The sequence below is a fragment of the Colletotrichum fructicola genome (assembly GCF_000319635.2).
Source record: "Colletotrichum fructicola Nara gc5 chromosome Unknown KSG_Nara_v1_contig10, whole genome shotgun sequence".
NCBI classification, from domain to species: domain Eukaryota; kingdom Fungi; phylum Ascomycota; class Sordariomycetes; order Glomerellales; family Glomerellaceae; genus Colletotrichum; species Colletotrichum fructicola.
The window spans coordinates 1,307,480-1,321,636 of NW_027094060.1; the positions used below are offsets into that span (position 1 = coordinate 1,307,480).

A 14,157-nucleotide genomic window follows, 5' to 3' on the forward strand; every position below is an offset into this window, starting at 1 on the left:
CTGCCGACTGAACTTGAAGCCTGTCCCTGGGGGGCGGGGGAGAGAAAAAGACTGAAAAACAGGAAAACCTGCCACCCCAAGCGTGACAAGACGCTACTGATCCGAACTCCGGCAGATGGAATATTTCTGAAGAGTTCAGCATACCACGCTGAAGTCAGACGTGGATCACTCCTCTGGATTTGGGTGATCACTCACCAAATTGCTGGGTCTGGCAGGAACGTAGTTCCGTTCCCAGCCTAAAGTTTGGCTTTTTGGGTACAATGTTCTTGTCTAACCTCTGGCACGAGGATCCACCACCGTCAACGATCGCATCCAAATCTGCGATATCAAATAAACCTCTGCGTACCTTAGTCTGTCATGCAGTGGCTTTTTCCTCAGCTGGCTTGGTCTGGTCTGGACCGCTGCCTTCAGCGCTAATCCTCGGGAGAGGCACCTCTCCGGGTCGCGGCACATCGGCGCCATGGCCTCAAGCCTCCAACGCCTCTGCTACTGCGGCTGCTGCTGCCTTGTGAAAGGGAAATCGGCGAGCTAAGCAGACTCTCACCCGTTGGCTTAGCCTCACAGGACTTGACACTGATGCAGCTTGGTTCGGGCTGATATTTGGAATGGACGAGCGCTCGTCTTGTCTGTCTGCCAATAGCTCTCTCGCTCGGATTGTTCACGTGCCGAAATGACAGACGGTTGAAAGAGCCTAAGCTCGTGCCTAACGTTCGGCCGGTTCATTTGAGACGGCATCTTCCGCTCATTAGAAGATCTCAACCTCAATGGTGCGAATGTTATGAGCAATTGTGGAGGAAATACTACACAAGTTCGAACTAAGGAAACTTCCTATACCATGCCAATATTCCGTCTGAGATCCTTTGCCGTACGCTTCTCCCCTGGAAGACATCTGCGCTTCAACATGGTAAACAAAGTCCACGAAGAAGCTTTGTGGTCAGGTTATCGTATTCCCAGTCCATTGGGTTTACCTCTGGTTTTGGTGCGCAAGTTGACTGGCTTTCTTCATGCCAGTGTTTTTCGCACCACGAACAGACCCCTTGGCCACACCAAATGCAGATTATGCATTCTCTCGGCGATGATGATTGAAGAATGTAATTCGATCCTCCTATTCCGCAACTACACGTTAGAGGCTTCCAGATCCGGTTCACTTTCTTCCTGAGCTTGTCGTCCATAGAGCGTCCTATTTGCCACCATTCAAGGTGCCGGTTACAACATCCAGGGCGGTCATAAGGAGGTTGAATACACGCCTTCACTTTCGATTGTATACACTTGCTGCACAACCAATGACCGCAATGTTTCACTTTAAGCGCCCCCTCGTCAATGTGCGAGTCGCAGTTGTTACACTTGCTTTTCAGTGATGAAGACTCGGATGACAACACCTTCTCTTCAACCTCGGAAATTTTCGATTTGTGCGACTTGCTGACAGATACGGTGGCTAGCAAATCGTTGGCCGTCTTATCAATTTTTTTCGTTTTGCCTTCGCCAGCAGATTCTCGGACTTCATCTCCGCAAACGGACTCTGCACAGACTGTGAGACCATCAAGATACTCTTCGATAAGGATATTTTTGCGCTTGATATTGCCATCTTCTGGTTGATGTGAGACCCGAAGCCGTTGGGTTTCTTCCAGTATCTTCTCCGTATCATCCTTGATGCCCGGGATGAACTGCGTCTGGTTTCGAATGACTTCCGTATCTGCTTTTATGCTTCTAGCAATAAATCTAGACATAATATCTGTTAGCGAGTGGGTTGGTAAAATTGTATTCGAGGCCTACACTTACAATGTGGTCGTTTCGACAGTCAAGCTTAGCGACTCACGGTAAGTCGTCAACTCTCTCCTCAAAGCCTCAACCTCCTTCTTCTCATTGGCGGCCCACGTAATAGCCCCGGACGGCGCTTTACATCGTTTCAATACGTGCCTGATATCCCTTACGACGCTGCTACATCTCTTGACGATCCGGTCGATCTGCGCCTGGAACGAATTCGGCAGCGCATCGCCCTGGCCGTCGTCCTTCAGCAGCTCGAGTATTAGTTGCAGGTCAGCCAACTCGCGCGCGACACTCGTGAGATCGCCTCTAGCGTCTCGACAGTCACGTATGAAGGACTTTATGGCCTCGGTTGTCGCTCCCGCTGCAGTGATGAGGCCCACGCAGCCTGTGACGATGGAGAATGGGTCCGCCATGACTGTGTCTAAGGGAAAAACATCTCCGGGCTGATCAGGCTGTAGAACTTATGGATGTCATGAACGACCATGGAGGGGCAGTGTCGCGCGCATTTGACGGCCCAATGAGAGTTATGATTGGGCCACAAATATGCATGCACTTTGGGCGTCCTGCACCCTGCTGCTGACGGGTTGCCGATGCCTGCTTGGCATAGTCTACCAAAGTCCACGAGAAGTTGCAGAAACATTGAAACTTCTGGCAACTGGTGGTACCAACGCCATAAGGTCTCTACATAAAAGCCAGTTTCACATCCCTGAATCAGTCTCTGAAAAGCAATGCCACCAACAGTAGTGGTCGAGGACTAAATCCCACGAGTGGTTGGCCTGACTTGCAGTCTGAAGGGAGCTAATGAGCAATGCACACATGCTTCACTCCACGGCCCAATCTAAGAAACATCCTACTCTCTGTCGTCCGGGACTTGTGGCGCATTTGCTCAGTTTATTCATGATTATCTCAACGGAACATACCCCTCGCAACATTCAGCTGATGGGATGTTCCAGCTCGCCAGACTTAAGCGGCACAGGATAGATCAATTGTGACTCCTGCGGTTGTCATAGAACGGTTCTGGACTCCTCATTTTCGTTTTACTTGACTGAACCACGTACCTTAGGCAGTAGTACTACTTAAGGACTGATAGCCTCCCCTCGAATCCTGAACGACTCATCAGCGGTGTCGTTTGAGAACTGTTAACCACGTAGCTAAATGTCGCGCATGTACAAAAAAAGAAGCGGTGTTCTTGCACTTGTCAAACTTCCACAGGAAATGCATTTCCATGACAATTTCGGGACTTGGATTTCATTCAGTTGTGATGAATGATCCTTCTTGATGAAACCTTGTGTGAAAACTTTGTATAAAACGGTTGTAAGGTGAGCTACAGCCGTTTGTAATGAAACAGCTTCTATCATTGCCGTCGACTGATACGGAGGCATTCGTTTAGTCGATGTTGATTAGAGTACTATAAGAGAAATTTGGGAAGGGAAACAAGGCAACATTATGCAGATGCCTAGGTATCTTATGCAACACAGAAATCGAGTTACAGCAGCTTTTCCGCGTCAGCCAAGCACATGGGTCGTGGGAGGAGATGGCATGTCTGCCGGAGATAAAAACTATCATTCGCAAACAAGAGTGAAATAATCCTCTGAAGCATGAACACTGGTACTCCATGCATATGAACATAGTCACAAACCTCAAACAAGAGTATTGAGGGAACGTTCGTAAAAGACAATCAAGTACGCAACTTCACACCCCATTGTTTCCAGTGCTACACTTCTTACAAGCGTCTTGGGCGTATAACGCTCGATATAAGACCTGATAATCACTTTGAGGCAGTCTTCAAGTCTGAACATCAAAGCTGCGGTAGCAATTACGCTGATATCTCACGTTCTTGAGCTCTCCACCCGACAAAGGCCAACCGCGCAAATGGCATGTCGATATTGGTCATGTGTCGCATAGAGACAATTACACGGAGGACAAGCGCTCAAAGAACGTGAATCACCCGATGATTTTAGATTCCTCCTTCAGTGTCGTCCTGCATTCTATTGACACTCTGTGGTCCTGCACCCTTGGCCTCTCGCGTGTGTTCGCTTCTTGTAATGTCTGATAAGCCCAGAGATCTTCAAGTCGATGCTGGAAATGGGATCAACGTTCTAGCAAGCTAACTGGGAGGAGGAGAGTTAGTTGTCACCACTCTAATAGGCGAAAATTCAGGGATGCTGCTTCTCAGGTGCCTCTCGAATAAATTGTCAGGAAAACCTAAGAAACAGGGTCATGGATTGCCATGAAGAAACTCTAGGTAATGCAGAAAAATTGTTGCTTTTATACCCCTGGACGGAGGGAAACTGCGAAAAGAAAACGGTATCAAATGGTCTGCCTCACTTCTCAGTGGTCCCAAGCTATAAATTTACCGTGAGTGCCGGCGTTCAATTTCTTCAACACAATCGATTCGTCCTTCTGAGTACTCAGCCTAGAGTACTAGAACTAAGAACGGCGAGAAATGATCAACTCGTCTCCGTCAGCTTGTGATCTACACAAGCTGAATCCTTCCACCACAACCTTCAGATTTAAGCAATTCCATTCCTACTTTATCAGCAGACCAAGACGTTGAATAAACGAAAGGCAACAAGGATATCCAGAACCATCTACACGAGAGGCCAACATGAGTTCTGAGGTTTTCAGCACCTAAGAGATCCTCAAACCGAGGCATAAGATTCTTATTGTGGAGGACTAGAGGCCGTCTGCTCTCCAATAGACAAGAACACCGCATTGCGTTTGTTATTCTTACAATTCTGAGCTCGGATACCATTTTATACAGAAAACACGAAGCTGAAAGAACCATTGACTACTTAATCTTCAGGCATGTTCTCTTGATATTGATTCCTTGGGTTTAGCGGGATGTAGGCAATGCTAAAGGCTGCTCGCCTTGACACAGCAATTAAGATGGGCCTACGAACGTTCAATCAGCAGAAGAGACCTAATCTAATCGGGCTCATCTAAGCCGGCCATAGCAACATTGTCAGACAACAAGTCCGGCTGGTAGCGAAGCCAGTTGAGATCGAGAGTTGATGTGATTGGAAGCAACTCCACAGATGGACGAAGGCGTTGGGTAGTCTTTTGACTTGAGGCTGTAAAGATGGTTCGATTCCAGCTGGAGTCGTGTGTATATAAATTTGAAGTTTCCAAGGACAAGATCAGATATGTAGAATGGATCTCGCGTCTTGGGTGTTGAGTCCCGAGGTCGGCTGTGTCGGTGATAGAGCCCATTCTCGGGCACTGAAGCTCGACGTGAGTCGTGTGAAGTATGCTTTCACAGTCGCTGAACGAGGTTTCTGCTGTCGTCTATCTGTTCAGAGAGGAATACATCAGAACAGCCGCAACCGGAAAGAATTGTACTGATGACGCCGAGCCATATGGCTCGATGGACGTCAAGCCTCGCTGAACGATGAAAACATGAAATACTCCCAATCGTCGATACCGTTTTCTTCATTGTTTTGGAGGGATGTCATCCTACTCGACTAGGCCTGCTTTTTAAAAAAAAAAAACTGTCAGTTCTCCTGACTAGCTAGATTCCGAGGCTTCTAGACAAAAATCGCAACTAGCATCTTGAACTTAGGCCGGGTTGATAAATACATGCTACTGGGTCATGGAAACTGCTAGGTCAAGGCAAAATGGCGTAGCTTCACATACCTTGGTTCACCGCTCAACCAAGACAGAAGAGAACCGTCTCAATCAAGTCGCTTGAAATATTGGGTTCGGAGCTCATAGTGATAGGCTGCTGTTGCTGAATACCACAGCCAAATCACCCTGAAGCCACCGCAGGCCAGGGCGGACGACGAAATTGACTACTGACGAAGTGTTGTTAAGTTAGGGAGAGAAATGCGCCATTGAAGCAGGTAGCCATTGCAGATGTATACTGATTGTATTAGCCAATGATGCTGAAGCTTCTGGAAACTAACAGAGATGGACAATCTCAATATTTGATTCCGCCTTCCTAAGCACTTAGGGGAGTGGAGTTTTATAAGCCAGCGAGAGCTGTCTACTCGTAAACAACGATGCTTCCGATATGTGCTTGGTGTGACTGAAAGTGTACATATATGTCCTTAAAACCATCTGCAAAGAATCCTCAGCCACCGAACAATGAAATACTTCGCAATATTCTGCAACTTGTCCATCTTGTTCGTCAGCGTTACCTCATGCTGTTTCAATCAGCTTGCCTACAACATATTCCTTGAAGGATCTCAGACAAGGTCGGCAAGGATGTAGTCATTGAATATTCAGCAAGAATACCTCAACAGCAGAAGCGAAGATGGGCGACAGGGCGTCATGAGCGTGGAACTATATACATACCCAGCCCTCTGGATTCCGTCGTCGAATGCCTGTACTAGGATCAAACAGATTCCACAACAACATCGATCCACTTGAATTTCCTGTTGGCCATCTGGAAGAACCTCGCAGACATGCATACTTATAACAAGGCACGCTGCAAGCACGAGACCTCTCAGCCCGAAGGCTGCTTGTGCTGAGGAACTGCCCACACGATCGCCGACAGTGATTTAAAAAGCAACTTCGCAACGATCTAGAGAGCTTCAGACAAGAAAATGTCATTCTCTGTCGTTTCCATCGACTTTATTGGTCATGAGAGATGCGATGGTCATGCGTGTCGTCTTCTATCTTCACCTATCCTCTCATCTCGCAAAGCCGCTTGCCACCAGGGAACATTTGTCAAGAGCAATACGAGGAGAGAATAGATGAGAATAGCCGAAAAAGACCAAGCGCGCCGAGCGATAGAGTTAGTTTAAGCCTGTGATGGCGAGGGACCAGCTATCCTTCCCCGTATTTTCCTCCAGAGATATGGTTTCGTACCACCTTGTATGCAATGCGACATGGCAGGAGCATTGTTTTTGTTGTCTGATCAAAATACATGTTGTAGTTGCCTGCTCGCTTTTATACCGCATCACACCCCACGATCCACAAAACTAGACATCACACGCGAAATGGTCAAAGTGGTTTGAATTTGTCTTCATTAAGTTTAATCTGAATATACAAGAAAAACGTTTCATGCCCTGCCGATGCAGGCGTGGTATCATATTCGCAGCACAATTTCATCCATCCCTTCATCAAAAACACCTTCCCGGTACGCCAGCGCCATATCAAAATGCGCCAAACTCATGTACACGTGCAACGTTTTACTAGTATCGCAGCTGGTCTGAAAGGTACCCATCAATCCCTACTAAAATCCGGAGCGGGCCCCGAATTTAGTAGCGGTTGCGCTGCCACCAGCGGCGACGGCGGTAGGGAGTGTGCGTGGCGGGAGGAGAGTAGTGGTCGACCTTGGACCTCTGCTGGCGGCGCTTGTGCAGACGACCGCTGCAGCAGGTGAAGAAGACGACGATGGTACCGAGGAGCAGGCAGATGGCGGCAGCGAGCAGGGTCCAGAGGGCGACGTCGAAGTGGGCGTAGCTGTCGCTGGCGCCGCCGTCGGAGTCGTCGTTGACGTTCTTCTTGATGAGGGCGAAGCCAACCCAGTCGCAGATGAGGGCGACGAGGGTGATGATGAAGGAGGTGCCGGCGACGAGGGCGGCGAAGAGGGAGCCGAACATGCCGGCGCCGACGGAGAGGACGAAGGCGATGAAGGAGACGGCGGCGGCGATGGGGTGGAGGATCATGACGCGGGTCAGGGCCTCGGAGGTGTTGGAGGAGTAGGTGGAGTAGTTGGTGCCGTCGGACTCTGAGACGATCTGGGCCGGGTCGTAGCCGATGCGGGCGGAAGGGCAGCGGTCGGAGCCACTTGGGTATGTTAGTGATAGGTTGGTCAACTTGAACATGAGGTCGACTTACTCTGCGTTGGCGCCGCGGATGCAGTATCCGAACGTGCCAAATGTGATCTCGTTGCCAGCGGAAGCATCACCGAGCTTCACGGTCAAGATGGAGATGTTGTTCACCACCGGCGAGGAGATGCTGGTGATGACCAGGAGGACCGTTGCTACAAGGAGCAAGAAGGTACCGAAGTGGTGGATGAAGCCTGTGACAGCCATGGTGATGGAGTTTTACTGCCGGCTGGCTAGTGTTGAAGGGTGTGGTGGTTGTTGATTGGCGTTAAGCTATATTGAACGAGACAAGTGGCGATGGAATACAGAGCGGATGAACATGTTCGTGAAAGGGAGGGCGAAGCCGTCCGCATATAAGCACCACCGTCTCAGGACCTCCCTGAGTAGAGCCACGAAGCAGGAATCTGCATGATGTGCGATGATCTGTGACTGCGACCACGCTGGGTACACGCTTCGGGGCCAAGAATGCCGTGTAAGTCAGGGTCTCGACGCAGCCCAACGGATGCGACGTCATCATGGTGGCCGTGGCCGAGCCTGGCCCTCCATTCTGGTGGCTTGACAAAATGGAATGGACCCTTGCTTGCGCAAAAAGACCCCCCGCGCCACGGTTGGTCGGCTCGACTAGTTGCTAGGCTCCTCCGTGAGTGTTCTTTTCGGTTCGAGCCAAAAAAGCTGGTGATGGTGGCTTCTCTCAGCGGGTGAACGTGGCACTGGGGTGACGTACTAGCGACTTCGCGAATCTGATTGGTCCGTCGCGGCGTCGCTTGCCGATCTAGGGTATTGCAGGTTGCAGGTGTTCCTTGTTTTGTGGCCCTGGAATGACGCCACGCCCTGAATGAACCCCGGCACTGGTAATCCAACTTCATCGTCAGAGACGTTGGGCCAGCTGACTGCCGTTAATTGCCAATTCAAGACTTTTCCTCGGAGTGCTACATGCAAGCCGTCGTCAGTCGGGAACACGACGTTGTAGCGCTAGCAAAGGCCTTGAGAGACATCTTCGTCATTGTCGACTGTATTTTCCTAGGTTTGGCAATCTGATGTCGAGATGTCAAATGTCGTTGCTGTTCTTGGTGTGGCTCGTTCTGAACATCTCAAGGACCGACAGGTCAATGCATCGCCCACGCTCGCATAATTTAGGTTATGCAGCCGAAACATTATCAGTTCCGTCCGATGATTTGAGCCAATCCAAAGCCTTTTTGGAGATTTTCTGCCATCCCATCTCCTTAATGAGCCTCCTGCCAATTGCCAGCTCAGTCGGGAAATATTGTTCCCGTAATTCGACACGTCTTGGCGACAGCGCCAAACTCCGATCAGGCTGAAGGGTCGTTGCGATTCCTCAGCCTTAGTTTCCGGGAGCGGCGATGCGTCCTGTTGAGGACGCGCAATCGGCATGATGGTACGATGGGGCTGAGGCAGTAGCAGGTGCCGTTGTCGGCCGCAGTTGGGCTACGCAAGTCCCACACGAAGCAAAAGAAAAGTCTTTCGGCCGCGCGTGTGTGATCGGAACCATGTTCAGCCATTCCGTGACTTCTCTCGCAGCTGCAAAAGACCATCCATGATGGGCGGCGTAGCGTTCCGTCTCTCGCGGCGCTGTATGCGATCGATGATGGCGCGCGTGCTCACATCCATCGACTTGCTTCCGAGAAGAATGTCCTCCCACAGCTGGCTTTTATCAGATGCCGGAATCTGGCCGCCAGTCTCCCAGTCTGCCAGGCCCTCAGTCATGATGTTTTTCGGCAAAGTTTCCTTCAAAGTAGACATCATGGTGGTCTCCCGACGAGACTCGGGCCAAGGGCCGTGAAGAGGCGAAGCCCTGATCGCAGCCGCGTGGATGTACGACTCCGCTGGGAAGATGTGCACCGTAAACTCCTTGTGATCCTCCTCAGCTGCGGGGCGTGTAGTTTCGGTCTCGGGTGCGCTCTCGGAGGCCTTCGATTTGATTATCGGTTCGGGCGAGTTCGCGTTCGTGAGGAACATCTGGACGGAGCCGTGCAGTCGTGGCATCGCGATTTGATACTGCAGCGGGCTCATGTTGACAAGCGATTTAGCCTGCGCCTTGTCGGCAAGCACTGAGATGAAGGAAGAGTTGTCCTACAGGTTGCATCCAGGTTAGTAACATTGTCGCAAACATGCCGAGAGGCTGGAATCCTTACATTGAGCTTCTTGAACACCTCAACGCGGGCGAACTTTTGCAGCGAGTGCAAAACGGCGCGCCGCTCGGCAAACTTGGCTGGGCGCGGGGAGACAGTGACCTGGACGGTTCGAGAGCCGAGCTTGTACGAGAGATCCTGGAGGACGGCATGTCCTCTGGTCGACATCTTGCGAGCTGTTGCGATCGAATGTCACATGCCTTTTGCAATCGCATGCTGAAGTTGAAGCTCCGCTCGAAGAGGTTGTCAAGCTACTGTGGAGTCCGCCACCGTGCGGATGACCAGATTTGCCAACGGCCGCACAGTTTTCAGGCTGGGGTGCCCCGCCATGGCGGGGAGGGTTCGCTCTGCGACTGGTATCCTTCTAGAACAGCTTGGAACGCGCCTACGACATCAACTTGGGCAGCCTGCTTCGTGTTCAGATACATCTCCGGTAGCTGGACATTTTGAATATCTCACCTATCTTTCACTGCATAGCTAGACAGCATTCATACAGTTGCATCAAAGCTATTCCCGCACGATCGTCCCACCAGACAGACAGACCGACTCGCAATCATGGCCGCCATCATCGACGCCGACGACATGATGGAGCCCACGCTCCAGTCCCTCCTCGACCAGCGCTCTCTGCGCTGGATCTTTGTTGGTGGCAAGGGTGGTGTCGGAAAGACCACCACGTCGTGCTCTCTCGCCATCCAGCTCGCCAAGCACCGCCGCTCCGTCCTCCTCATCTCCACCGATCCGGCGCACAACCTGTCCGATGCCTTCAACCAGAAGTTCGGCAAGGAGGCCCGTCTGATTGACGGCTTCACCAACCTGAGCGCCATGGAGATTGACCCCAACGGCAGCATGCAGGACCTCCTCGCCGGACAAGGCGAGGACGTGGACGCCATGTCAGGCGGTCTGGGCGGCATGATGCAGGATCTCGCCTTTGCCGTATGTCTTTCCTCCGTCCTCCTCCCTCGTAGTTAAACCCAGCTAACAAAACGTCCCACGATAGATCCCTGGTATCGACGAAGCCATGTCCTTCGCCGAAGTCCTCAAGCAAGTAAAGTCCATGTCCTACGAAACAATCATCTTCGACACCGCCCCCACGGGCCACACCCTGCGCTTCCTCTCCTTCCCCTCCGTCCTCGAAAAGGCCCTCGCCAAGGTCTCCCAGCTCTCCTCCCAGTACGGGCCCCTCCTCAACGGCTTCCTCGGCCAGGGCGGCCAGCTGCCCAACGGCCAGAACCTCAACGAGATGATGGAGAAGCTCGAGACGCTGCGCGAGACCATCTCCGAGGTCAACACCCAGTTCAAGGACGAGGCCCTCACCACCTTCGTCTGCGTCTGCATCCCCGAGTTCCTGTCCCTGTACGAGACGGAGCGCATGATCCAGGAGCTCGCCAACTACGGCATCGACACCCACAGCATCGTCGTCAACCAGCTGCTCTTCCCCAAGAAGGGCAGCAACTGCGACCAGTGCAACGCCCGCCGCAAGATGCAGAAGAAGTACCTCGAGCAGATCGAGGAGCTGTACGACGAGTTCAACGTCGTCAAGATGCCGCTGCTCGTCGAGGAGGTCCGTGGAAAGGAGAAGCTGGAGAAGTTCAGCGAGATGCTGACGACGCCGTATGTGCCTCCTGAGATGGACTAAGCAAGCGTGCGCGGAAGGTTTCGTTTCAAGGGGAGAGGGTTGTTAGTGCATAGTGGTTCTAAACATGATTACGGAAAAGGCTTTCACGAAGGGATGGTAGCATGAGGCGTCAAGAGTCACGAGTGGAGATATAGAATACATTCACAAAACGATTTGATACCCGGTGATTCATTTGCAGGAGACTTTATTGATCATCTTGAGTGCGTGTTGTTAGATACAGAGAGAGCTCCACGCTGAGCACACTGTTTTTTGGAGGATGAATTGTCCTCGTTATCCCTAGGTGTCGATGCTCTCCTGCATTACGATCACACACTTTGCTTCCCCCAAGACCAGCCCGAGACCCCTTCCAGGCGGTTAAAAAGGAAACCTCCCTCCCAATCAATTCCCCGTGAACGCCGAAGACTAAAGTCTTGTCCAACTTCCTCTTGGCAAGTGAGGACATGAGTTGTGCCGTATTTGTTTTTTTCCAGAATGATAAAGCCGTGATGCGATGCGTGTCGTCTAAGTAGTATTACAGTTGAAGAGGTCGTGACGAATGTTGTTATGGTCGTGCAGAAGTCGCTCAGAGCTCGCGGTAGTCACTAGGCCTTACGCGACGTTGGCGATTCTGGTGGCGGTGGGGATTGACTGGTCTCCTGAAGTAGGCGTCATCCTCGTTGTTCGGCTGGGTGAAGTTGTGGCGTTGCTGGTTGAAGCCGCCGGCCATGGCCCCGTTCATCCCACCATTCATACCACCGCCGTTCATATTACCGCCGTTCATTCCACCATTCATTCCGCCGTTCATACCATTCATGCCGTTCATGTTTCCGCCAAAGTTACCGCCGTTCCAGTTGTTGTTGCCCATGTCGAAGCCGCCTCCGTTCATCGGGTTGAAGCCAGGCATACCCATCATCGGGTTCATCATGCCCATCATCGGCATACCCATGTTCATGTTGCCCATATTGGGCATGTTGGGCATATTAGGCATACCCATGAAGCCGTTCATCATGTTCATGTTGCCGAAGCCCATCATAGGGTTCATTGGCATGTTGCCTATGCCGTTCATGCCGTTCATCATGGCTTGTTGTTCCTGCTGCTTCTGCATTGCCTTGGGGGCTTTGGGAATCTTTGGGTTCTCCATCAACTCATCGGCAGGCCGTTTCTTGGAATTGGTGGATTCTTCGGAGCCAGCACGATCGACAGGTTTCGCCGAGGCAGTTGCGGGTGTGGCTGATGTTGACTTGGGTGTGCCGTCGGCTGCAGGGGCCGCTGTGGTGGCCGGGGCGGTTGAAGGCGACTTCTGAGGTGTGGGTGATTTCGCAGTTCCGTTGGCAGTCTCCGTCTTCGCCTCTTCCGTGTTCTCTTTCGGCGAAGCGGCTTGAGCGGGGGATGCGGCCGTTGCCGTCGGGCTCTTGGCCTCAGTCTTCTCGTTCAGATACTCCTTGATCTTGTCGGCGGCCTCCTCATCAGGTTTCAGGTCGTCGATCAAAACGCCCTCGTTAGAACAGTTGGGGCAGACGAAGTCCGATTCGATGAGAGCATTTGTGATGCAATCATTGCAATACGTCTTCTGGCAGCACGGGGTCTTCATTGGGTCTATGAACATCTTCTTGTCGATGGGGCATTCCAATCCTCTCTCCTGCAACTCCTTGTCTCCCATAGCAATCGCCTTGGCAGCGGAGGCTGAAGACTTGGCCTTGGCTTGGAACTGTTCCCACGATGCCTTGTCAGGCTCAGCGATAACGAATTCTCCCTCAGCGTTGACCATAATACCAGAAGGTCTCTTGGTCTCGTCGTCGCCGCTCTGTGCGAGGGCGACTGACTTGTCAACGGTGCGCAGGAATGAGCGGGGGATGCCCGTAGTACGCTTCACGCGAGGACGGTTGTCAAACTCAGGGTCATCATTCGTCGGGCAGAGTTGAATCCAGTGTCCCTTCTCTCCACAGCGATAGCAAATGTATCCATTGGGAGGATCATGATCAGGCACATTGGCAGGCTTTTTGGATCCAGGCTTAAAAACGGGTGTTTGGCTGTGGTAATGTTAGTGACTGAAGTATGCGTTGCGTGTCGGGATAACCTACTGTGACATCTCCTCCTGTTGGGCAGACCAAGACTCGGTCTGGGCCTGGAACATGGCCGCCATCTTCTCTTCTTCCGTCATGGCATTGTTCATCTGGCTGATGGCATTCGATGCCGCCTTGGCCGTTGCAGACTTGGTCGTTTGCTCCTTTCGAGAGGAGTTCTTCGCGGCGACGGGCATCTTGCCGGAGACATATCTAGCGCCGCGGCCAGCACCGGGTTTCGCGGCCGGTAGTCGGCGAGCGACTACGGTCGTGGATCGAGGAATGATTGTCGTGTCATCGTCGTATTCTGCCCATGGTTAGAAGGGGGTCATCACAGCAGTCGGGAAATGGGCTTACCTTCACTTCCATCCTCAGAGTAAATGGCCAGGTCGAAGTCAGTTCCGTCGCCAAGACCACTCTTCAGGATGATGTCGCGCTTCAGCTCGAACACAGAAATGCCGGTGCCATCGAACTCGACTCGCGTCGGCTCTTTTTGCGACTTGAACTTGAAAAAGACGGAGGAAGCCATCGTGTCTCGCGTTGCGTAGTCTGATTACGACAGTTGATCGAAGCAGCAGACGCCGACAGCAGTAATGGCCAAGATCAAGATTTGATTGAATGCGGCGATGGTGAACCTGAAGGGCGACCACGAAGACGCGAAGCTAGGTGAGTAGAGAGTGATTTGATGCTAGTATTTTTTCTTGTTGCCTTTTGAGTGATCTCTCTTGCGTTCTGCACCTCTCAAGAGTAATGGAAATCAATTCTGATTTACTTGGAAGAACAAG

The 14,157-nt window shown here is 51.7% G+C and overlaps 5 protein-coding genes across 5 annotated transcripts; 1 reads left to right on the forward strand and 4 right to left on the reverse strand.

The window, feature by feature from the left end:
- Positions 1-1,180: 1,180 nt before the first annotated feature.
- On the reverse strand, positions 1,181-2,180 carry CGGC5_v015849 (uncharacterized protein; the record flags this gene model as incomplete). The annotated part of the gene is made up of 3 exons (XM_032033397.1): positions 1,181-1,247; positions 1,519-1,719; positions 1,780-2,180. 3 exons carry the CDS (start codon positions 2,178-2,180, stop codon positions 1,181-1,183), a joined length of 669 nt encoding a protein of 222 aa, XP_031887356.1.
- A 4,791-nt stretch (positions 2,181-6,971) lies between these two features.
- Positions 6,972-7,751, reverse strand: RIM9 (pH-response regulator protein palI/RIM9; the record flags this gene model as incomplete). The annotated part of the gene is made up of 2 exons (XM_032033399.1): positions 6,972-7,503; positions 7,555-7,751. 2 exons carry the CDS (start codon positions 7,749-7,751, stop codon positions 6,972-6,974), a joined length of 729 nt encoding a protein of 242 aa, XP_031887214.1.
- A 1,305-nt stretch (positions 7,752-9,056) lies between these two features.
- Positions 9,057-9,862, reverse strand: CGGC5_v015851 (uncharacterized protein; the record flags this gene model as incomplete). The annotated part of the gene is made up of 2 exons (XM_032033400.1): positions 9,057-9,635; positions 9,698-9,862. The coding sequence occupies 2 exons, from the start codon at positions 9,860-9,862 to the stop codon at positions 9,057-9,059; spliced, it is 744 nt and encodes a 247-aa protein (XP_031887213.1).
- Positions 9,863-10,249: 387 nt separating this feature from the next.
- On the forward strand, positions 10,250-11,330 carry get3 (ATPase get3; the record flags this gene model as incomplete). Its single annotated transcript, XM_032033401.1, has 2 exons — positions 10,250-10,627; positions 10,692-11,330. The coding sequence occupies 2 exons, from the start codon at positions 10,250-10,252 to the stop codon at positions 11,328-11,330; spliced, it is 1,017 nt and encodes a 338-aa protein (XP_031887212.1).
- Positions 11,331-11,892: 562 nt separating this feature from the next.
- Positions 11,893-13,901, reverse strand: CGGC5_v015853 (putative RING finger protein; the record flags this gene model as incomplete). The annotated part of the gene is made up of 3 exons (XM_032033402.1): positions 11,893-13,339; positions 13,391-13,679; positions 13,730-13,901. 3 exons carry the CDS (start codon positions 13,899-13,901, stop codon positions 11,893-11,895), a joined length of 1,908 nt encoding a protein of 635 aa, XP_031887211.1.
- Positions 13,902-14,157: the final 256 nt, after the last annotated feature.